The sequence below is a fragment of the Heterodontus francisci genome, chromosome 4, assembly GCF_036365525.1.
Source record: "Heterodontus francisci isolate sHetFra1 chromosome 4, sHetFra1.hap1, whole genome shotgun sequence".
Lineage (NCBI taxonomy): Eukaryota > Metazoa > Chordata > Chondrichthyes > Heterodontiformes > Heterodontidae > Heterodontus > Heterodontus francisci.
This window is the reverse complement of record NC_090374.1, coordinates 89,317,221-89,342,494: the sequence shown is the minus strand read 5'-3', so window position 1 is coordinate 89,342,494 and position 25,274 is coordinate 89,317,221. Positions and strand designations below refer to the sequence as shown.

Here is a 25,274-nt window from a genome sequence, read left to right as displayed (position 1 = left end):
GTGGTACAGCAGACTGTTATCATTTTTGGACCAGTTTAAATCCAGTCTTGATAAGCAATCAAGAGCCAATCACTCTGACCAGATGTTTAAACTAAATGAATTGGGGAGACCTCAATCCAGTTCCCAGCTGACAAAGGACAAAGTTAGTAACTCAATTTACAAATTAAAGTAGGTTATGCCAATGGTTCAGCAGGCTTTGGAAATGAGTAATTGGGCCATATTGATAAAAACTTGCATTTACAATAACAACTCGCAATTATATCGAGTCTTTAACAGAGTAAAATGTCCCAAGGCACTTCATATATATCTATATATATAAAAATGTTCTTCATGTAAAAGAATGTTTATGTGGGGGGGGGGGAGGGAAAGAGTTGAAATGAAAGGATTTGGGGCAGGGAGGGAAAATGAAACCAAAGGCACAGTCAAAGGAATAGATTTTATAGAGGGACGACTTTGGAAGGGTAGTCTAAAGGGTTTGGCTTTTTAAAAAATTCATTCATGGAATGTGGGTGTTCGTGGCTAGGCCACCATTTATTGCCCATCCCTAATTGCACTTGTGAAGGTGGTGGTGAGCTGCCTTCTTGAACTGCTGCACTCCATGTGAGGTAGGTACACCCAGAGTGCTGTTAGGAAGGGAGTTCCAGGATTTTGACCCAGCGACAGTGAAGGAATGGCGATACAGTTCCAAATCAGGATAGTGAGAGACTTGGAGGGGAACTTGCAGTGGTGGTGTTCACATGCATTTGCTACCCTTGTCCTTCTAGTTGGTAGAGGTCGCAGGTTTGGAAGGTGTGGTGTGTTGGTGCCTTGGTGTGTTGCTGCAGTGCATCTTGTAGATGGTACACACTACTGCCACGGTGCATCGGTGGTGGAGGGAGCGAATGATTGTGGATGGGGTGCCAATCAAGCGGGCTGCTTTGTCCTGGATGGTGTCGAGCTTCTTGAGTGTTGTTGGAGCTGCACCCATTCCAGGCAAGTGGAGAGTATTCCATCACACTCCTGACTTGTGCCTTGCAGATGGTGGACAGGCTTTGGGGAGTCAGGAGATGAGTTACTCGCCTCAGGATTCCTAGCCTCTGACCTGCTCTTGTAGCCACGGTATTTACATGGCTACTCCAGTTCAGTTTCTGGTCAATGATAGCCCCCAGGGTGTTGATAGTGGGGGATTCAGCGATGGTAATGCCATTGAATGTCAAGGCAAGATGGTTAGATTCTCTCTTGTTGAAGATAATCATTGCCTGGTACTTGTGTGGCGCGAATGTTACTTGTCGCTTATCAGTCCAAGCCTGAATATTGTCCAGGTCTTGCTGCATTTCTACACGACTACTTCAGTATCTGAGGAGTCGCGAATGGTGTTCAACATTGTGCAATCATCAGCAAACATCCCCACTTCTGACCTAATGATTGAAGGAAGTTAATTGATGAAGCAGCTGAAGATGGTTGAGCCTAGGATACTACCCTGAGGAACTCCTGCAGTGATGTACTTGAGCTGAAATGATTGACCTCCAACAACCACAACCATCTTCCTTTGTGCTAGGTATGACTCCAACCAGCGGAGAGCTTTCCCCGATTCCCATTGACTCCAGTTTTGCTCGGGCTCCTTGATGCCATACTCGGTCAAATGCTGCCTTGATGTCAAGGGCAGTCACTCTCATCTCACCTCGAGTTCAGCTCTTTTGTCCATGTTTGAACCAAGGTCAGGAGCTGAGTGGCCCCTGGCGGAACCCAAACTGAACGTCACTGAGCAGGTTATTGCTCAGCAAGTGCTGCTTGATGGCACCGTTGATAACACCTTCCCTCACTTTACTGATGATTGAGAGTAGACTGATGGAGCAGTAATTGGCTGGGTTGGACTTGTCCTGCATTTTGTTTACAGGACATACCTGGGCAATTTTCCACATTGCCGGGTAGATGCCAGTGTTGCAGCTGTACTGGAACAGCTTGGCTAGGGGCGCAGCAAGTTCTGGAGCACGTCTTCAGTACTATTGCCAGAATATTGTCAGGGCCCATAGCCTTTGCGGTATCCAGTGCCTTCAGTCGTTTCTAGATATCACACGGAGCGAATCGAATTGGCTGAAGTCTGGCATCTGTGATGCTGGGGACTTCAGGAGAAGGCAGAGATGGATCATCAATTCGGCACTTCTGGCTGAAGATCATTGTAAATGCCTCAGCCTTATTTTTCACACTGATGTGCTGGGATACCCTATCATTGAGGATGGGGATATTTGTGGAGCCACCTCCTCCAGTTAGTTGTTTAATTGTCCACCACCATTCACAGCTGGATGTGGCAGGCCTTCAGAGCTTAGATCTGATCTGTTGGTTATGGGATCGCTTATCTCTATCACATGCTGCTTATGCAGTTTTGCATGCAAGTGGTCCTCTGTTATAGCTTTACCAGGTTGACCTCATTTTGAGGTATCCCTGGTGCTGCTCCTGGCATTCCCTCCTGCACCCTTCATTGAACCAGGGTTGGTCTCCTGGCTTGATGTTAATGGTAGAGTGGGGGACATGCCAGGCCATGAGGTCACAGATTGTTGTTGAGTACAATTCTGCTGCTGATGGCCCACAGCACCTCATGGATGCCCAGTTTTGCATTGAGAGATCTGTTCGAAATCTATCCCATTTAGCACGGTGATAGTGCCACACAACACGATGAACCGTATCCTCAATGTGAAGGCGGGACTTTGTCTCCCCAAGGACTATGCGGTGGTCACTCCTACCAATACTGTCAAGGACCGAGGCATCTGCGGCAGGCAGATTGGTGAGGACGAGGTAAGTATGTCTTTCCCTCTTGTTGGTTCCCTCACCACCTGCCACAGACCCAGTCTAGCAGCTATGTCCTTTAGGACCCGGCCAGCTCGGTCAATAGTGGTGCTACCGAGCCACTCTTGGTGATGGACATTGAAGTCCCTCACCCAGAGTACATTCTGTGCCCTTGCCACCCTCAGTGCTTCCTCCAAGTCGTGTTTAACATGGAGGAGTACTGTCTCATCAGCTGAGGGAGGGCGGTAGGTGGTAATCAGCAGGTGGTTTCCTTGACCATGTTTGACCTGATGCCATGAGACGTCATGGGGTCCGGAGTCGATGTTGAGGACTCCCAGGGCAACTCCCTCCCTACTGTATACCACTGTGCCACCACCTCTGCTGGGTCTGTCCATGATGGCAGTGTCTGGGACATTGTCTGTAAGGTATGATTCCATGAGTATGACTATGTCATGCTGTTGCTTGACTGGTCTGTGGGACAGCTCTCCCAACTTTGACACAAGCCCCCAGATGTCAACAAGGAGAACTTTGCAGGGTCGACAGGGCTGGGTTTGCCGTAGTCATTTCTGGTGCCTAGATTGATGCCGGGTGGTCCGTCCGGTTTCATTCCTTTTTCTTGACTTCGTAGCGGTTAGATACAACTGAAGTGGCTTGCTAGGCCATTTCAGAGGGCATGTAAGAGTCAACCACATTGCTGTGGGTCTGGAGTCACATGTAGGCCAGACCAGGTAAGGACAGTAGATTTCCTTCCCTAAAGGACATTAGTGAACCAGATGGGTTTTTACAACAATCGACAATGGTTTCATGGCCATCATTAGACTAGCTTTTTAATTCCAGATTTTTTTATTAATTGAATTCAAATTCCACCTTTCGCTGTGGTGGGATTTGAACCCATGTCCCCAGAGTAATACCCTGGGTCTCAGGTTTACTAGTCCAGTAACAATACCACTACGCCACCCCCGGGTATGTCCTGTCCCACAGGCAGGACAGACCCAGCAGAGGTGCTGGCACAATGGTGTGCAGTGGGGACGGAGTTGTGCTGAGAGTCCTTAAGCTAAAGCTTAATCTGTAATATTGGAGGGGCTGGGAAACAAGCAGTAGAATACTTCCATGGGATCTTTTACATCAAACTCAATAGGTTGATGGAGCCTTGATTTCATGTCTCTGCTGAAAGTGCTCTCTGAGCATCAGCTGTGTTGAGCTCAAGTCCTGGAACGGGGATTGAATCTACAATTTCTGATTTGGAGGAGATGCAGTGCTACTTGTGAACCAAACAGTCAGGCAGAGGAACAAATGGTAACTTATGGCTGGAGATTTTTCATGGCATGTGGAGAGAAGCCAAGGCATGATCCTGAAATCGATTTGCTGAGGCATGGGGGTTGATGGGTGTGAGGGACACTAAACAGGAGATGCATCGGGCTCTAGACTTCTGGATTGGCTAAAGTTTATGAAAGTTACATGCAGGAATGTCAGCAAAGAAAAAGCAATGCAGGAACTGATTCTTGACAAGATGAATAAATAATAAAAACAAAAAGTGCTGGAAATAATCAGCAGGTCTGGCAGCATCTGTGGAGAGAGAAGCAGGTCAGTGACCTTGCATCAGAAGATGAATATATAGTTTTATAGTAGAGGGCAAGATAGGAATATATTCTGGTTGCAGAAGGCAGTTTCTTGATGACAGATCAGAAGTGGGATGAAAGCTCAGCTCAGAGTTGAACCGTATGATGAGGCTGTATACAACTGGGTTCAGTCTAAGCATGTAATCATCTAATTGAATTGAAGGCGTGGATGGGCACTTGGGACTACGATGTTGTGGCCATCACTGAAACGTGGATAGGTGAGGGGGAGGAATGGTTCTTGGAGGTACCTGGTTATAGATGTTTTCATAAGATTAGGAATGGTGGTAAAAGAGGTGGGGGGGTGGCATTGTTAGTTAGAAATAGTGTAACAACTGCTGAAAGAATTTTCGAGGAGGATCTGCCGACTGAGGCACTGTGGGTTGAGGTCAGGAACAGGAAAGGAGCAGTCACCTTGATGGGAGTTTTCTATCGGCCCCCCAATAGCAGCAGGGAGGTGGAAGAGCAGATTGGGAAACAGATTTTGGAAAGGAGCAGAAGTCACAGGGTAGTAATTATGGGGGATTTCAACTTCCCAAATATTGATTGGCAACTCTTTAGATCGAATAGTTTGGATGGGGTAGTGTTTGTGCAGTATGTCCAGGAAGCTTTTCTGACTCAGTATGTAGACTGCCCGACCAGAGGGGAGGCAATATTGGATTTGGTACTAGGTAATGAACCAGGGCAAGTGATAGAGCTGTTGGTGGGCGAGCACTTTGGAGATAGTGATCACAATTCTGTAGCATTCACTGTGGTAATGGAGAGGGATAGGTATGTGCAACAGGGCAAGGTTTACAATTGGGGGAAGGGTAGATATGATGCTGTCAGGCAGGAACTGAGGAGCATAAGTTGGGAGCATATGCTGGCAGGGAAGGGCACGGTCGAAATGTGGAACTTTTTCAAGGAGCAGATAGTAGGGGCCATTGATAAGCATGTCCCTGTCAGACAGGGAAGGGATGGTCATGTGAGGGAACCGTGGTTGACAAGAGAGGTTGAGAGTCTTGTTAGGAAGAAGAAGGATGCGTATATAAGGTTGAGGAAAAAGGGCACAGGCATAGCTCTGGAGGGATACAAGATGGCCAGGAAGGATCTGAAGAAAGGGATTAGGAGAGCTAAGAGAGGGCATGAAAAATGCTTGGCGGGTAGGATAAAAGAAAACCCCAAGGCCTTTTACGCGTATGTCAGAAATATGAGGATGACTAGGGGGTCCGTAGGTCCGGTCAAGGACAATAGCGGGAGACTGTGTGTTGAGCCGGAAGAGATAAGTGAGGTTTTGAATGAGTACTTCTCTTCGGTATTTACGAATGAGAAGGGGTGTATTACTGAAGAGGACGGTGTGAAACAGACTGGTAAGCTCGAGGAAGTGCTCGTTAGGAGGGAAGATGTGTTGGGGTTTTTGAATAACTTGAAGATAGACAAGTCTCCCGGGCCTGACGGGGTATATCCAAGGATGTTATGGGAAGCAAGGGATGAAATTGCAGAGCCGCTGGCAATGATCTTTTCATCTTCTCTGTTGACGGGGGTGGTACCAGGTGATTGGAGGGTGGCAAATGTTGTGCCCCTGTTCAAGAAAGGGAATAGGAACAACCCTGGGAATTACAGGCCAGTTAGTCTTACTTCGGTGGTAGGCAAGTTGATGGAAAAGGTGCTGAGGGATAGGATTTCTGAGCATCTGGAAAGACACTGCTTGATTCGGGACAGTCAGCACGGTTTTGTGAGGGGTAGGTCTTGCCTCACAAGCCTGATTGAATTCTTTGAGCAGGTGACCAAGCAAGTGGATGAGGGTAAACCAGTGGATGTGGTGTACATGGATTTTAGCAAGGCATTTGATAAGGTCCCCCATGGTAGACTTATGGAGAAAGTCAGGAGGCATGGGATAGTGGGGAATGTGGCCAGTTGGATTAAGAATTGGCTAACTGATAGAAGGCAGAGAGTGGTCTTAGATGGTAAATACTCAGCCTGGAGCCCAGTTACCAGTGGCGTGCCACAGGGATCAGTTCTGGGTCCTCTCCTGTTTGTGATTTTTATTAACGACTTGGATGAGGAAGTCGAAGGGTGGGTCAGTAAATTTGCAGATGATACAAAGGTTGGTGGAGTTGTGGATACCGAGGAGGGCTATTGTCGTCTGCAAAGGGACTTGGATAGGTTGCAGTGCTGGGCTGAAAAGTGGCAGATGGAGTTTAACCCTGAAAAGTGTGAGGTCGTCCATTTTGGAAGGACAAACACGAATGCAAAATACTGGGTTAACGGTAGGGTTCTTGGGCATGTGGAGGAGCAGAGAGACCTTGGGGTCTATGTGCATAGATCGTTGAAAGTTGCAACTCAAGTGGATAGGGCTGTGAAGAAGGCATATGGGGTGTTAGCGTTCATTAGCAGAGGGATTGAATTTAAGAGCCGTGAGGTGATGATGCAGCTGTACAGGACCTTGGTAAGGCCTCATTTGGAGTACTGTGTGCAGTTCTGGTCGCCTCATTTTAGGAAGGATGTGGAAGCCTTGGAGAGGGTGCAGAGGAGATTTACCAGGATGTTGCCTGGAATGGAGAATAAGTCTTACGAGGAAAGGCTGAACATTCTAGGCCTCTTCTCATTAGAACGGAGAAGGCTGAGGGGTGACATGATAGAGGTTTATAAGATGATCAGGGGAATAGATAGGGTAGACAGTCAGAAACTTTTTCCCCGGGTGGAGCAAAGCGTTACAAGGGGTCATAAATTTAAGGTGAAGGGTGGGAGATATAAGGGGGATGTCAGGGGAAGGTTCTTTACCCAGAGAGTGGTCGGGGCATGGAATGCCTTGCCTGGGGAAGTTGTTGAGTCAGAAACTTTAGGGACTTTCAAACGGCTTTTAGATAGGTATATGGATAAAGGAGAATGATGGGGTATAGATTAAATTGTCCTTGACAGAGGACAAAGGATCGGCACAACATCGTGGGCCGAAGGGCCTGTTCTGTGCTGTATTTTTCTATGTTCTATGTTCTATGTTCTAATTTGATGGGGCCAGAGTAAGGGGCACATAAGTGCTGGTAAGAGCAAGAAGGTGGCATCAGTCTCGTTAACATTACGGTTCAGGAAGGTTTTGACTTAACCAGGACTTGATGTTGGACAGTACAACAACAGCCGCAGAGCTCATGGCTATTTGAGAATTTGATGCTATTGGCTTATATGTACCAGCTACCCTATGTTTGCTGCTTATGTTTTTGAGGAACACCAAATAGGAAGGGCAAATGTGAAACTGCATGTCATGAGAGCCAGGACCAATGTCCTTACTCGTGCTGTTCGGGAGGGTTTAAAGGAACTTGGCAAAGGGAAAGAGAACCAGGATGCAGCATTAGGAAGGATAACGGAGCTGCACAAAGATTAGATGACTCTAGAGAAAGAAATAGTAAGGCAGTAGGTAGAGTCAGAGTAAGAGAAATAAGGTCGAAATTAGGTTAATAGTGCACATATGTAAATGCACCAAGCATGGTTACAGAAGCCCAAACTGTCCATGATGGTGTTTATGCTCCACTCAAGCCTCCTCCCGCCTTTTCTCAGCAAAATTTATCATTGTAACACCGTATGCCCTTCTCCCTCATATGCTTGTCTAACTTTCCCTTAAATGCATCTATACTATTTGTTTCAACCAGTCCCTGTGGAAGCGAGTTCCAGATTCTCACCACTCTTTGGGTAAAGAAGTTACTTCTAAAGTCCCTATTGGAATTCTTGGTGACGATCTTATATTGGTAGCCTCTAGTTATGCTCTTCCAATAAGAGGAAACATTCTCTCTGTATTCACTCTATAAAACCTTTCATAATTTTAAAGACCTCTATTAGGTCACCCCTCATACAAACATACGAATTAGGAGCAGGAGATGGCCACTCGAGCCTGCTCCGCCATTCAATAAGATCATGGCTGATCTGATTGTAACCTCCACTCCACATTCCCGTCTACCCCCGATAACCTTCCACTCCCTTGCTTAACCAGAATCTATCTACCTCTGCCTTTAAAATACCAAAAGACTCTGTTTCCACTTTTTTGAGGAAGAGAATTCCAAAGACTCTCAACCCTCAGAGAAAAAAATTCTCCTCATCTTTGCCTTAAACGGGTGCCGCCTTATTTTTAAACAGTGACCCCTAGTTTGAGATTCTCCCACAAGGGGAAACATCCTTTCCACATCCACCCTGTCAAGTCCCCTCAGGATTTTATATGTTTCAATCAAGTCACCTTTTACTCTTCTAAACTCCAGCGGATACAAGCTTAGCCTGTCCAACCTTTCCTCATAAGACAACCCGCCCATTCCAGGTATTAGTCTAGTAAACCTCCTCTGAATTGCTTCCAACGCATTTACATCCTTCCTTAAATGAGACCAATACTGTACACAGTACTGCAGATGTGGTCTCACCAATGCCTTGTACAACTGAAGCATAACCTCCCTACTTTTGTATTCAATTCCCCTCGCATTAATGGATAACATTCTATTAGCTTTCCCAATTAGTTGCTGTACCTGCATACTAATCTTTTGCGATTCATGCACGAGGACACTCAGATCCCTCTGCATCTCAGAGCTCTGCAATCTCTCACCATTTAGATAATATGCTTCTTTTTTATTCTTCTTGCCAAATTGGACAATTTCACATTTTCCATATTATACTTCATTTGCCAGATCTTTGCCCACTCACTTAACCTATCTATATTCCTTTGTAGCCCCCTTATGTCCTCTTCACAACTTACTTTCCTACCTATCTTTGTGTCATCAGCAAATTTAGCAACCACACCTTCGGGCCCTTCATCCAAGTCATTTATATAAATTGTAAAATGTTGAGGCCGCAGCACTGACCCCTGTGGCACACCACTCGTTGCATCTTACCAACCAGAGAATGACCCATTTATGCCTACTGTTTCCTGTTAGCTAGCCAATCTTCTATCCATGCCAAAATGTTACCCTACACCATGAGCTTTTATTTTCTGCAATAACCTTTGATGTGGCACCTTATCAAATACCTTCTGGAAATCGAAGTATAGTACATCCACCGGTTCCCCTTTATCCACAGCACATGTTACTTTGTCAAAGAACACCAATGAATTGGTTAAATATGATTTCCCTTTCACAAAACCATGTTGACTCTGCCTGATTACCTTGAATTTTTCTAAGTGCCCTGCAATAACGTCTTGTATAATAGCTTCTAACATTTACCCAAGACAGATGTCAAGCTAACTGGCCTGTAGCATCCTGCTTTCTGTCTCCCTCCCTTCTCGAATAAAGGAGTTACATTCGCTATTTTCCAAACTAATGGAACCATCCCCGAATCTAGGGAATTTTGGAAAATTTAAACCAATGCATCAACTATCTCACTAGCCACTTCTTTTAGGACCCTAGGATGAAGTCCATCAGGACCCGAGGACTTGTCAGCCCGCAGCTCCAGCAATTTGCTCAGTACCACTTCCCTGGTGACTGTAATTTTCTTGAGTTCCTCCCTCCCTTCCATTTCCTGATTTACAGCTATTTTGGGATGTTACTTGTATCCTCTATACTGAAGACTGATGCAAAATACCCATTCAATTCATTTGCCATCTCCTCATTTTCCCTTATTAATCCCTCAGATTCACTTTCAACAGGACGAACGCTCGCTTTGTTAACTCTTTTTATTTTAAAATATCTATAGAAACTCTTACTATCTTTTTATATTTCTAGCTAGCTTTCTCTCATACTCTAATTTTTCCCTCTTTCTCAATCTTTTAGTCATTCTTTGCTGTTTTTTTATCTTCTGTCTCATCTTCTGACCTGCCACCCACTTTTGTGCAATTATATGCTTTTTCTTTAAGTTTGATACCATCTTTAATTTTTTTAGTTACCCATGGATGGTGGGTCCTCCCCTTGGAATTTTTCATTCTCGTTGGATATAATTATTTTGTGTATTTTGAAATATCCCCCGAAATGTCTGCCACTGCATCTCTATTGACCTATCCCTTAATCTAATTTGCCAGTTTACTTTAGCTAGCTCTGCTTTCATGCCCTCCTAAGTGCCCTTGCTTAAGTTTAAAATACTGGTCTTGGACCCACTCTTCTCTCCCTCAAACTGAATGTAAAATTCAATCATATTATGATTGCTGTTACATTCGGGTGCCTTCACTATGACCTTATCATTAATCCGATCTCATTGCACAACACCAGGTCTAGTATAGCCTGCTCTCTGGTTGGTTCCAGAACGTGCTGTTCTAAGAAACTATCCTGAAAACACTCTATGAACTCCTCATCTGGGATACCTTTGCCAATCTGATTGTTCCAGTCTATATGTAGATTAAAATCCACCATGATTATCGCCGTTCCTTTCTGACAAGCTCCCATTATTTCTTCCTTTATACCCCGTCCTACCGCGTGGTTACTGTTAGGGCGCCTGCATACCACTTGCACAAGTGACTTCCGACCTTCTTCATTTCTCATCCCTAGCCAAACCGCTTCTACATCCTGGTTTCCTGAACTTAGGTCATCTCTTTCTATTGTGCGAATACCATCATTAATTAACAGAGTCGCCCCTCCACCTTTCCCTAGCTTCCTGTCCTTCCTAAATGTCATGTACCTTTCAATATTCAGGTCCCCATCTATGTCATCCTGCAGCCATGTCTCTTTAATGCCTATCAGATTGTACTTATTTATTTCTATTTGTGCTTTCAGTTCATTTGTTTTGTTTCGAATGTTATGTGCATTCAGATTCAGAGCCTTTAGTTTTGTCCTTTTATTTTTCTAATGTCTAGCTTTGACTGCTGATTTGTACTCTCTATCCCTTCCTGTCATAGTCTTATCATTTCCCACATTAACACCTTTCTCTCTTGCCTCGTCTCTACTCCTTGATTTACCACATATTCCCACTATTTAGTTTAAAACCCTCTCTACTTCCCTAGTTATGCAGCTCGCTAGAACACTAGGCCCAGCATGGTTCAGGTGTAGACCATCCCAACGATACAGCCCCCACTTTCCCCAGTACTGTGCCAGTGCTCCACGAACCGGAACCCACTTACATCACACCAATCTTTGAGCCACGCATTTATTTCTCCAATCTTATTTGCCCAATGCCAATTTGCACGTGGCTCAGGTAATAATCTAGAGATTATTACCTTTGAGGTTTTGCTTAATTTGGTGCCTAGCTCCTCATATGGACTATGCAGAACCTCCTTCCTTGTCCTGCCTATGTCATTGGTACGTACATGGACCACGACGACTGGATCTTCCCACTCCCACTGTAAGTTCCTCTCCAGCCCTGAGCAGATGTCCTGAACCCTGGCACCAGGCAGGGAACACAGCCTTCTGGACTCTCGCTCTTTGCTGCAGAGAACAGTGTCAATCCCCCTCACTATACTATCCCTTACTACCACTACACTCATTTTTGCTCCCCCTACTTGAATGGCTTCCTGTACCATGGTGGGTTAGCTCATTGACCATGCAGCCCCATTCTCATCCAAACGAATGAACCTCAAACCTGTTGGAAAATCGCAAAGGCTGAGGCTCCTGCACTCCTGCCCTCTGGGTCCCCTTAACTGCTTTAGCTGCAGCCACACTCTCCTGTTCTTGACCAAATCAGAAGACCCTATCCTAAAGGGTGTGACCGCCTTCTGGTACAAAACGTCCAGGTAACTTTCCCCCTCCCTGATGTGTCGCAGTGTCTGCAGCTCGGCCTCCAGCTCAATGACTGAGCTAAAGCTCATTGAGCCGCGAACACTTACCGCAGACGTGTTTGCCCTGGATCACACTTGCATCCAGGAGCTCCCACATGCTGCACCTGTGATACATCACCTGTCCTGCCATCTTAATGTGTTTTAATTAACTACTTAATTATTTTATTCAATTATTTATTTTCCTTTTTTATATACTTTATTAACCTTACCCCCAGTTCCTGTACTATTGTAAACTTTAGGAATAGAACAGATCTTAACCACTTACCAGATACTCACCAAACAACTAGCTTCTTCCCGTCACCTCAAACTTTTTTCAAGAGAAAAGAAACCCAAACCTGTCAATCCTTTTCGTATATGCATACCCACACATTTCTGGTATCCTTGTAAACCCTCTCTCGTACCTCTATATCCTTTCTATAATATGGCAACCAGAAGTGCACGCATTACTCCAAGTGTGATCTAACCAAGGTTCGATACAGGTTTAGCGTAACCTTCCTAATTTTCAATTCTATCCCTCTAGAAATAAAGAAATCCTAGTGCATTGTTTCCTTTTTTAAATGGCCTTGCTAACCTGTGGCACAACTTTTAAGTTATTGGTGTATTTGTACTCCAAAATTCACTAATACCCTTTGGGCACGGGTTCAAATCCCAAGGCAGCTGGTGGAATTCAATTAATTAATAAATTCAGTTAATTAATAAAAATCTGGAATTGAAAACTAGTCTCAGTAATGGTGCCATGAAACTGTCAAATGTCATAAAAACCCATCTGGTTCACTAATGCCCTTTCGGGAAGGAAATCTGCTGTGCTTACCTGCTCTAGCCTACATGCGGCTCCAGACTTACAGCAATATGGTTGACTCTTAACTGCCCTCTGAAATGGCAGTTCAAGGACAATTAGGGATGGGCAACAAATGCTGGTCTTGCCAGCAATGCCCACAACCTATGAAAGGATAAAAAAAAAAGTGGAGCCTAACCATCTGCCCATCACATTCAATGGCATTACCATTACCGAGTCATCCAGCATCAACATTCTGGGAGATCACTACTGAACAGAAATCCAAATGACCAACCACATCAATGACATGACTGCTAGACCAGATCAGAGCCACATGGTAAGACAGCTGACCCTCCAAAGCCTCTCCACCACCTACAAGGCACAAATGGAGTATTCTCTATTTGGCAGGATGGGTAGAGCTGCAATAACACTCAAGAAATTTGACGCTAACCAGGACAAAGCAGTCCACTTGATCGGCACCCCATTCACTGGGCAAATATGCACCACTTCCCCCAGCAGGGTACCGTGGCCGCAGTGTATACTATGAACAGGATGTACTGCAGCAACTCCTCAAAGCTTCTTTAACAGCATCTCCCAAACCTGTGACAGAGATAAGGACAGCAGGTGCAGGTGAACCTCATCACCTCCAAGTTCCCTTTTCAGTCATATAAGATGCTGACTTAGACGTATGTATCACTATTTCTTCATAGTCGGCGGGTCAAAAATCCTAGAACTCTCGACCTAACAGTATTGGGGGAGTGCCTTCGCCACACAGGCTGAAGTGGTTCAAGAAGGCAGCCCACCATCACCTCCTCCAAACAACTATGATGGGCAATAAATGCCAGTCTTGCCAGCGACATCCACATATTGAGAATGAATATCAAAAAAATTAAGGTGCAAAAGCACCACCACTAATTGCAGTGTGTAATTATAGCCTGGAAAGTTTACATATGCAGTTTCATTCTAAATGTGGACAAAGAAATTTATAACCAAAAGAAAACTGACAACAGTGAGGTTTTATCATCAGGAAGTATACACAGTCATAAGACTTTTACTATATTATAGATAATTAATAAGCATACATCTGATATCTGAGTTGCTATATAGCAGCATTTGTTTTAGCATCACACAGTGCAAGTTATAGATATCAGTCCGTTAACACCTATTCTGTACTAATGCTTTCAACACACCATTAACATATTGTTTGCCTTTGCTCCATGACCTTTTGGTCAGCTATGTGGCCTTGTCCAATCTGCACCTTCTCCTTTGTTATCTCTTGCCCCACCCCCACCTCACTTGCTTATAACCTGAGACATTTTTAATATTTGTCAGTTCTGAAGAAGGGTCACTGACCCGAAACGTTAACTCTGATTCTCTTTCCACAGATGCTGCCAGACCTGCTGAGTGGTTCCAGCATTTCTAGTTTTTATTTCAGATTTCCAGCATCCGCAGTATTTTGCTTTTATTATAGATATTGTTGACCCAGAGAGATAACTTTTTCAGGAACTGCTGTAGGTCCATGGATAAAGACAAGATTAATAGTTCTGTAATTACTAGGTAAAATATAAACTAAGATGTACCTCTCTTTTTCTAGCTCTTCCAAGTAGCCAGTGCTTTCTCTGCTTCCATTGAGCAATCCTCTTTTTGGAACTGAACCTACTGCAACTGGACTACACTCTCCTGACCGACCGGACACTGATCCTTCTCGACTTCCATATGATTGCAGTGACATCTTTGGTCTTAATTTTACTGCAGGTGAATTTGCACACTCCAAGTTCAGTTCTGAAAAATAAAAGCATTAAATAATTTCATGTCTGCCATTTTGTAAAATTGCACAATATATTAAGATAGTTTTCTCAAATAAGACTGCACAGTACAAAATTAATCCAAATACTTGAAGAAAACTATTCAAGAAGTCTAAAGATAACAATGCACACAGTGCAAGGAGTCATCCTTCATCACTTTGACTTGGCACTTACCCACCAAATACTTGCCCAATTATAATCAGTTTGGGTCCCACTCGGGGCATTAAGCTCCACATCACATTACATCCTTGTCCTAAACATGCACATTTCAGAGTGAGTGCCCTTGACATTAAAGCAGCACTCTAGACAGTGTGGCATCAAAGGGCCCCAAGTAAAACTAAAATCAATGGGGATCAGGGAAAAAGTATGCCAATGGATGGAATGATACCAAGCACAAAGGAAGATGGCTGTGGTTGTTGGAGGCCAATCATTTCAGGCCCGTGATAATATTGAAGGAGATCCCCAGGCAGTATCCTAGGCTCAATTGCCTTCAGCTGCTTCATCAGTTGGCCATCCCTTCACTTTGAGGTCAGAAGTGGAGATGTTTGCTGATGACTGTTTTCAGTTCCATTCGCGAATCTTCAGATAATGAAGCAGTCCATGCCCGCATGCAGCAAGACCTGGACAAGAATTTGGCTTGGGCTGATATGCAATATTTGCACCATACAAGTGCCAGGCATTGACCCCTCTCCAACGAGAAGCTAACTAACTCACCAAGACATTCAATGGCATTTACACTACCAAATTCCCCACCAACACCATCTAGGGATGGGGGCGTCACCATTGACCAGAAGCCTAACTGGACCAGCTACATAAAAGCCTTGGCTCCTAAAGCAGTTTAAAGGCTGGGCATTCTATGGCAAGAGGTTCACCTGTTGACTTGATCAGCGATTCATCCACTAGCCTAAATACCCACCCACTCCACTGCTGCTGGATCATGATTACAGTGTGTACTATCTACAGGATACACTGCAGCAACTCACCAAGGCTTCTTCAGCAGAACCTCCCAAACTTGACTTCCACCAAGAACAATCAGAGCATCGGATGCATGGGAACGCCATCACCTCAAAGTCTTGACTCGGACATATATCAGAATTCCTTAATCATTGCTGGATCAAAATCCTGGAATTCTCTACCTAACAGCATTGCAGAAGAACCTTCACCACACTGCAGCAATTTAAAGCGGTGGCCCACCAACATTTTCTCAGGACAACCAGGGATGGGCAATAAATGCTGATATTCCCAATGCCCACCAGTTTAAATCATTTTTTAAAAAAACATGGCAACCTATAAAACTAGCAACAGGTTCAAAATACGGACGCAGCCCTGAAAGTTGACAATTAAAGAATGGCCTGACATGTGAAAACAAGTTACATGGACTTTGTAACTTGAACAATACAACACAACGTTCTTTCACTTATACCCTTAAAAACTGAGTTCCAATGTGTTCCATTTGTCAGGGCAAAGTGCCCCTCAGAAATATTTAGAATTTTTATGTCATAAATGATTTATGCTGGCAAGTCTGAAGCACTTTTAATGAAAATCAAAGTGACATCTAGGTGTTCAACAGGTCAACCAAACTGTCAGTTAACCAATCTAACATCCGCCCCACTTCCTCTGCTTCAGTTCAGAAAGAAGCACTACCTTCTCTGGACCAAGTTCAGAGACACTGCACTCCACCCAACTTCCAACACTATCAGAGAAACAATCAGCTGGTTTTTACCAGACCAGAGGAGACAGGCTGGGATGCGGAAAGGTTGGCAGGAAGCCACTTAAGTGGCCAATTACGGGCCTCTTCATCGTGGTGGTGCGTGCCGCCCCTCCCCCCCCTGCCCGGCTGAAATCACAGCTGAAAGGACAGAAAGAGAACAGCAATAAGTTTAACATCTAAATGAAGTGGCATGTGTTACATCCACATGCTGTGTATGTAATTTACCCTCCAGTTTCAGATGATTTACGTTAACCACTCAAGGTTGGAAGTATCCATTACTAACTAGGATTTTTACGCCAAATGCCTTAAACAGGAAAGTAAGAACCCAAGAAAAGTCAGGGACGAGAAAAATTCATGCAATTCACGATGCACAACTCCCTAGTACAATAAACTAGGGTGACTGATTTATACTTGCTCAGATCCACTTAGGTTCAAGGTCTCCAAAACATTTTAGTGCAAAATTGAAATGCAGAATTTGCATTTATACAGTGCCTTTCATTACCTTTCCCAAAGGGCTTCAGAGCCAATTAAGTACTTTTGAAGTGTAGTCAGTGTTATGATATTGGCAAACGCGACAGCCATATTTCACACATCGAGGTCCCACAAACAGCAATGAGATCGAAGACCAGATGATCTGTTTTAGACTGCATAAAAAAAAAAGCTGAGGTGTCCTGGCCTCCTGGCCAGCATCTGCGGTAGTTGAGGGATATGTGTTGCCCAGGTCAACAGGAAAATTTTTCTGCACTTTTTTTGAAAAGTGCAGTGGAATCTTTTACATTCACATGACGGGGCAGCTGGGCCTTGATTTAGCTTTACATCCAGAAGACCATTATCTGTGACAACACAGCATTCCCTCAATACTGCACTGAAGACAACCTAAATTAATATGCTCACATTTCTGGAGTGGGGCTTGAACCTTCTATCTCTGAGGCAAGAGTGTTACAATTAAGTATAAAATTTCATTTTTGACAGGACGCTCATCAGATTACCTATCCTAATCCAACTGTGTCAGATTAGCTCATCTGGTCCACTTTCACTATTAAAGCATTAGATTTGCAGCATTCACGCCACACAAGTGCCAGGCAATGACCATCTCCAACAAGAGAGAATCTAACCATCGCCCCTTAATGTTCAAAGGCATTACCACTGCTGAATCCCCCACTATCAACATCCTGGGGGGGCCTTACCATTGACCAGAAACTGAACTGGACCAGCAATATAAATACAGTGGCTACAAGAGTAGGTCAGAGGCTGGGAACTCTGAGGCGGGTAACTCACCTCCTGACTCCCCAAATCCTTTCCACCATCTACAAGGCACAGGTCAGGAGTGTGATGGAATTACTCTCCACTTGCCTGAATGGGTGCAGCTCCAACAACACTCAAGAAGTTCGACACCATGCAGGACAAAGAAGCCCGCTTGATTGGCAACCCGTCCACATCCTTCAACATTCACTCTCTCCACCAGTGACGCACAGTGGCAGCAGTGTGTATCATTTAAAGATGCACGGCAGCAACTCACCAAGACTCCTTCAACAGCACCTTCCAAACCCATGATCTCTACCACCTAGATGGACAAGGGCAGCAGGTGCATAGAAACACCACCACCTGCACGTTCCCCTCCAAGCCACACACCGTCCTGACTTGAAACTATATCGCAGATCCTTTGCTGTCGCTGGGTCAAAATCCTGGAATCCCTTCCTAACAGCACTGTTGGTGTAGCTACCCCACAAGGACTGCAGCGGTTCAAGAAAGCATCTCACCACCACCTTCTCAAGGGCAGAGATGGGCAATAAATGCTGGCCTAGCCAGCGATGCCCAAATTCATGAACAAATAAAATAAAGATTGTGGGTTAAAATCCCCAGTCAAGGACTTGAGCATATAATACAGTGGCGCAGTGGTTAGCACCGCAGCATCACAGCTCCAGCGACCCGGGTTCGATTCTGGGTACTGCCTGTGTGGAGTTTGCAAGTTCTCCCTGTGACCGCGTGGATTTTCACCGGGTGCTCCGGTTTCCTCCCACAGCCATAGACTTGCAGGTTGATAGGTAAATTGGCCATTATAAATTGCCCCTAGTATATGTAGGTGGTAGGGAAATTGAGGGAAGGTGGGGATGTGGTAGGAATGTAGGATTAGTATAAATGGGTGGTTGATGGTCGGCATAGACTCGGTGGGCCGAAGGGCCTGCTTCCGTGCTGTATTTCTAAATAAATAAATAAACAAACATTCTGGTTCAGTGCTGAAGTTGCATTCTTGCACTTTACCCTTGAGAGGAGGCATTAAATTGAGGCCTTGCAGCCCACTTGTTCCTAGCAAATGATCTTAAGGCACTGTTTGCATATAAAAGGCCGAGTTGTCCTGGCCAGCATCTGTCCCTCACTGAACATCATTGCTGCTTGAGGGATCCTCCAATGGACAAAACGGCTGCGGCATTTGTCTGTATACAATTACATTTCAAAATAATTCCATGCAGGTGGAATGCTTTGAATTTTTCCTGACACATTATTTGGCGGCACAGTGGTGAGCACCGCAGCCTCACAGCTCCAGGGACCCGGGTTCGATTCTGAGTACTGCCTGTGCAGAGTTTGCAAGTTCTCCCTGTGACTGTGTGGGTTTTCGCCGGGTGCTCCGGTTTCCTCCCACAGCCATAGCCTTGCAGGTTGATAGGTAAATAGGCCATTGTAAATTGCCCCTAGTATAGGTAGGTGGTCGGGGAATTGAGGGAAGGTGGTAGGGAATATGGGATTATTGTAGGGTTAGTATAAATGGGTAGTTGTTGGTCGGCACAGACTCGGTCGGCCGAAGGGCCTCTTTCAGTGCTGTATCTCTAAATATGCCAACATTTAACTCCTTCCTTCTTTAATCTCAATGTTTTTGCCTCTTATTCTTGCTATTTACCACGAGGAAACTTTTGTTATTCATATTTGTTCTAAATTTACTTTTCACTACTATCATAGAGGTACACTCGATGCAGAGTGAAGTGATTAAGAGATGGAAACAGATTGTGAAACCAACTACATATTTAAAAGTTCTGCATCTAGCATACATTATTTCCATCACTTGTGCCAGAGCCATCTCACTTGAAAATGTTAGATCTCAGGATGTCACACCTCTAAGGATTAAATTTAGTGATTGTTGACAGAGCCTCAATTTCAGCCAATTAGGTATCTGATTTAATGAACAATTAAAATTGATTTATTTGGTAAGTACTGTCATACTCACGTGACGTGCAGCGATTGAAACATAGAACCCAAACTGAAGAGTTATAAAAATTGACTTTTCCTTTAAAAAAGTGGACAATGTGCTGCAAAAATGGCCACCAAAGGTCAAACAGACCAGGCCCTGTATATTCAAATTGTCCTACTGTCTGCCAAGGACAAAAGGTGCACTTCAAGCTAAGAAGTGTCAATTACATCTATCCTGAACCCACCAAGAGAACTTTTGAATTGAATGGGTTCTTCTGAAACAAAGAACGTGTGATGTAGCCATATCCTGTACCACTGTCAGTCACCACAGGGAGGGGGCTTTGCATCTCTCAACAGAGGCAACATTAGAGAGAATTCCTGACCTTATAAAGTAGCTCTCTGCAGAGAGAGAGAGAGAAAAAGAGAGGGAGAGAGAGAGAGAGAGAGAGAGAGAGAGAGAGAGATAGAGAGAGAGAGAGAGAGATCAGAACAAAAATCACAAAAGCCTATCTAGCTGAGAGCTGAGAGAATTCTAGCAAAAGCCAAAGAATTCTACAATTCAACTTGTGCAGCAAAGAAATGAAAGTGAGCCCCGTCTCCAGATTGTAGATTTCTCTGGTAGTTGAGACTTCAAACCCAGGCTAGCAACTTTAAAATTGAAATTGACCTCTGAAGATTCAACAGATTTACCGTGAACCCCTGAAACCTACCTCATTTCAAACACTTACCCCTCTTCATCTCTATCGATATCTTTTTGTGTGCATGTGTATGAGTGAATGGGCAGCACAGTGGTTAGCACCGCAGTCTCACAGCTCCAGTGACCCGGGTTCGGTTCTGGGTACTGCCTGTGCGGAGTTTGCAAGTTCTCCCTGTGACCGCATGGGTTTCCTCCGGGTGCTGCGGTTTCCTCCCACATGCCAAAGACTTGCGGGTTGATAGGTAAATTGGCCGTTGTAAAAAATTGCCCCCAGTAGGTAGGTGGTAAGAGAATTGAGGGAAGGTGGAGATGAGAGAGGGAAAATGGGATTAATGTAGGACTAGTATAAATGGGTGGTTGATGGCCGGCGCGGACTCATCTCTCTATGATTCTATGAATGCGTGTGTGGGTGCGGTTGTGACAATTTCGGGAGATAATATTGCTCAATAAATAGTTAATCTTCTGTTTTAAACCTACAAGAAAACCTGTCGCTGCCTGTTTATTTGACAAATAAAACAAAAGGGGTTAAACCCCTAGTAACAAAAACACCTGCTGTGGTCAGTTGGGAGTTGAACAGTGGGAACCACCCACACCCACAACACTTTCCACCTGGCTGTAACAGAGTCAATGAGGAACAAATAAGCAGCAGAAAAAATGAAATCTTTGTTAAAAACTACCAAACTCAAATTGGCAAGTACTTAAAACTAAAGTCTATACTAGAAAGTAGCATGAACCAGTCAAATCGTTCACAAGATTCTGTGAAAATGGTTGCATCTTGAATTTTCACCCAGCTGAAAACTTATTGGTGAAAGTAACATTCTAAAGGATCTCTCAAAAAAACCTGAAACAATTCTGAATAAAATGTGCATTCAAAAGTCGCAGAGGCGCCTGTATAGTGATGGAAAATTTTCTCTGATGGGTGTATTCCTGGGTGGACAGCAGGGGCTGTATTTGCAACAATTAGCTGGAGCTAATGTTCGTCAGTTGGTCTTTTCTGCCAGCCACCTACTAGCGACTGCTCTCCCACTTCCACAACCACATTCGCCCTTCAATGACAACAACTTTTGAGCTGCGTCATTCCCCATCAATGATGGGAACTCTGTTGTTGAATCCCCCCCCCGCCCATCAACCACAACACCTGGCTCGACCTCCTCACTGTTGAAGAAACTCTTAAGTCACTATCTCGATGACCAGATTGTTTCTTCTGCTACAACCGAGCCCTGTATCCCTGTTCCGATTGGACCCCAAACCCTGAGGCTGGTTTGGCACAGTCACACTTGGGGATTTGTTGAAAGGGTTTCTCCAGCACCAGGGGAATTACTTGAAAGGGGTTACTTAGCAATGACATGGAGAAACCAGTTAGTCTCAGAATACACTTCCATATTTTAAATACCTTTTTCCCCTCTAACTTTTTCAAAAAAATTCCCAATTAGAAAGTTCAGATACATATCTTAAGTTACTGCACAGAAGTATACATTTATGTACTTGGATATGCAGTGCACGGTTTCCATTTCAAGAAATTCTCTCCCACTGTCACACCCTGCCCTTCTCCAGTCCACCCACTCTATCACACCAACCCCCACCCCAAATGTCACACCCCACTATACAGCGTTGTAAAAATCCCATTAATCCACTTTTGTCAGTGGCATGATACAATCTGGTTCCAATATTTCCAAAGCAGTAGCTGCACTAGACATTAAGGCAGCATTCCAGTATACCAATCAGGAAACTCTAATAAAACTGAAATTAACTTTTGTTGGGTGGTTTGGGGGGGGGGGGGGGTGCACAGTCAAGGGAAAGTCTTTCAATGACTGGAATCACACCTGATGCAAAGGAAAATGGCTTGGGTTATCAGAAGCCAATTATTAGAGTGTCAGGTAATCACTGATACAGCTCCTCAGGGAAGCGTTCCTACTCCAACAATCTTTAGTTGCTTCATTAATGACCTTCTCTTCGTCATGTCAGGAATGGAGCTGTTTGCTAATAATTCATAACTCTCTGATGCTATGCCAGCTTACAACAACCAGGTTTGGGCTGACAAGTGGCAGGTAACATTTCAGCCACAGAAATGGCAGGTAATGACCATTGCTGACAACAGAAAGCTCAGCCATCTTCTCTTGTTCTTCAATGACACCATCATCTCTGAGCCCCTCACCTGAGACCACTGGTGATGGAGGTGGAAGGGGGGGGGTTTGCATATTGTCCCTTATAAAGTAGCATACAACTGGGATCTTAACTTTATGCTTTTGGCAACAAGAAAAAAGTTACAGTCCAAAAAATGAATGAACCACTCAGTAATCCCATGCGGAGCAACATACTTTTCATAAATTTAAGAATTAATTGATCGCCAGTGGTGTTGCACATGAAGAATCAAGACCAAAAGCAGTATGTAGATCATAGAAACATAAAACAAGGAGTAGGCCATTCGGCCCTGCTCCGCCATTCAAAAAAGATCATGGCTGATCGTCTAATTCAGTATCCTGTTCCCACCTTCTCCCCATATCCCTTTGGTATTAAGAAATATATCTATCTCCTTCTTGAATATATTTAATGACGTGGCCTCCACTGCCTTCTGTGGTAGAGAATTCCACAGGTTCACCAGCCTCTAAGTGAAGAAATTTCTCCTCATCTCGGTTCTAAATGGCATACTCCGTAACCTGAGACTGTGACCCCTGGTTCTGGACTCCCCAGCCATCGGGAACATCCTTCCTGCATCTAGCCTATCTAGTCCTGTTAGAATCTTATAGGTTTATGTGAGATCCCTTCTCATTCTTATAAACCCTAGTGAATACAGACTTAGTCAACCCAATCCCTCCCTCCTACATCAATCCTGCCATCCCAGGAATCAGCCTAGTAAATCTTCTTTGCATTCCCTCCATGGCAAGAACATCCTTCCTCAGATAAGGAGACCAAAACTGCATACAATACTCCAGATGTGGTCTCACCAAGGCCCTGTATAACTGCAGTAAGAAATCCTTGCTCCTGTACTCAAATCCTCTTGCAATGAAGGCCAACGTATCATTCGCCTTCTTAACTGCTTGCTGCACCTGAATACTCGCTTTCAGCGACTGGAGCACAAGGACACCCAGGTCTCGTTGCACCTTCCCCTTTCCCAATCTATCACCATTCAGATAATAATTTGCCTTTCTGTTTTTACAACCAAAGTGGATAATCTCACATTTATCCACGTTACACTGCATTTGCCATGCATTTTCCCACTCAGCCAACTTGTCCAAATCACATTGGAGCCTCTCTGCATCCTCCTCACAGCTCACATTCACCCCCAGCTTTGTGTCGTCTGCAAACATGGAAATATTACATTTAGTTCCCTCACCCAAGTCATTAATATATATTGGGACTAGCTGGGGCCCAAGCACTACTCCCTGTGGTACCTCACTAGTTACTGCCTGACACCCGGAAAAAGACTCGATTATTCCTACTCTCTGTTTCCTGTCTGTCAACCAATTCTCAATAAATGCCAGTATATTATCCCCAATCCCATGTGCTTTAATTTTGCACACTAACCTCTTATGTGGGACCTTATTAAAAGCCTTCTGAAAATACAAAGATCAAGCAAGGTTATTGGTTGGGGAGGAATAACTATACCCAAATATGGGAAGGGGGCGAGGATGGGAAGCATTAGAGAGAAAGAAGGGAAAGTAGTGGGAGGATGAGAGAGGGGAAAGGAGAAACAGGAGAAAAGCTGATCATGAGGTATAGGCGGGCACATTCAAAATGCTGCTGAAAGCAGGTGTCGGAGATTTAAAAGGGGGTGGACAGTGGCCAAAGCTGGGGAACTGAGCTATTCAATTAGAAGGGTGTAATGCAAGGGCAAGAATCCCAACAAAGGAAGGAGGAGGAAGGACCAGGGTGCTCTTCCCTGGTGGGAGAAGAAATTGCCCAGAATACTGCCCAATGAGGGCAGGGGTTGTGAAATCTGCTCTTTATTTTTTAAACCATATTCATTCTCATGGCCACTGCCCATGATTAGTTGCCCTTGATGGTGGGCCTTCTTCTGGACTCCTGCAGTCCCTGAGGTGAAGGTGCTCTCATACTGCTGCTGGTTAGGGAGTTCCAGGATTTTGACCCAGCGACAGTGAATGGTGCTGTATGTCCAAATCAGGATCTATGATGAAAATAAAAACAGAAAATGCTGAAAATACTCAGCATCTGTCTAGGGAGAAACATAGTTAACATTTCAGGTCGATGACCCTTCATCAGAACTGGTAAAAGTTAGAAATGCAATAGGTTTTATGTAAGTTAAACGATGGAGGGCGGAAAAAGAACAAAAGGGAAGGTCTGTGATAGGGCAAGAGTCGGGAAACATTAAATAACAAAATGGTTGGTGGTGCAGTGCCAAAAGGAGTGATAATGGGACAAGTAAAGAAACAAAAGATGCGTCTAGAGGAGGTATCAATTGCAGAATAATGAGTAGCTGCTGTCTGAAAGCAAAAAAAGAGAAAAACAAGATTAAGTCAGAAACATGCAAAGAAAAGGAATCAAAATGGGGACAGAGATTACTCTCTGAAATTGTTGAGCTCAATGCTGAGTCAACAAATGCTGCAAGCTCCAGCATGATGCCATCATTAAACAGATCTTCCTCTCCCCTCTCTACATTCTGAAGGGACCGTTCTCTTCACGACACCCTGGTGCACTCTCCAACAGCCCCAACACCCCATCCCCTTCCCATTCCCATTCAGCATAGGAGATGCAACACCTGCCTTTTGAGTCCCTCTCTCCTCAGTGTCCAAGGGCCCAAACACAAGGTGAAACAGCAATTTACGCGTCCTTCTTGCAATTTAGTATACTGTACTGGCTGCTCACAATGCGGTCTGCTCGACACTAGGGAGACCAAATGCAGATTGGCTGACTACTTTGCAGAACACTCAGTTCAGTCCACAAGCATGACCCTGTTGCTTCTGGTGGCCTGCCACTTTAATTCTCCAACTTTCTCTCACGCTGACCTCGGTCATCGGCCTACTGCAGTGTTCCAAAGAAGCTCAATGCGAGCTTGAGGAATGGCACCTCATCTTTTGATTAAGCACTTTACAGCCTTCTGAGTTCAACAATTCTCTT

General features: G+C 44.5%; 1 protein-coding gene across 10 annotated transcripts in view; it reads right to left on the bottom strand.

Annotated features, from left to right (window-relative positions):
* The window catches only part of apc (APC regulator of WNT signaling pathway), a 263,447-nt gene that overhangs the window by 74,622 nt on the left and 163,551 nt on the right, over window positions 1-25,274 (bottom strand). For all 10 annotated transcript variants that reach the window (XM_068029831.1, XM_068029833.1, XM_068029832.1 and 7 more), the window contains one exon: window positions 14,383-14,584. In XM_068029831.1, coding sequence (XP_067885932.1) covers window positions 14,383-14,584 — 202 coding nt within the window. The remainder of the gene's footprint in view (window positions 1-14,382; window positions 14,585-25,274) is intronic.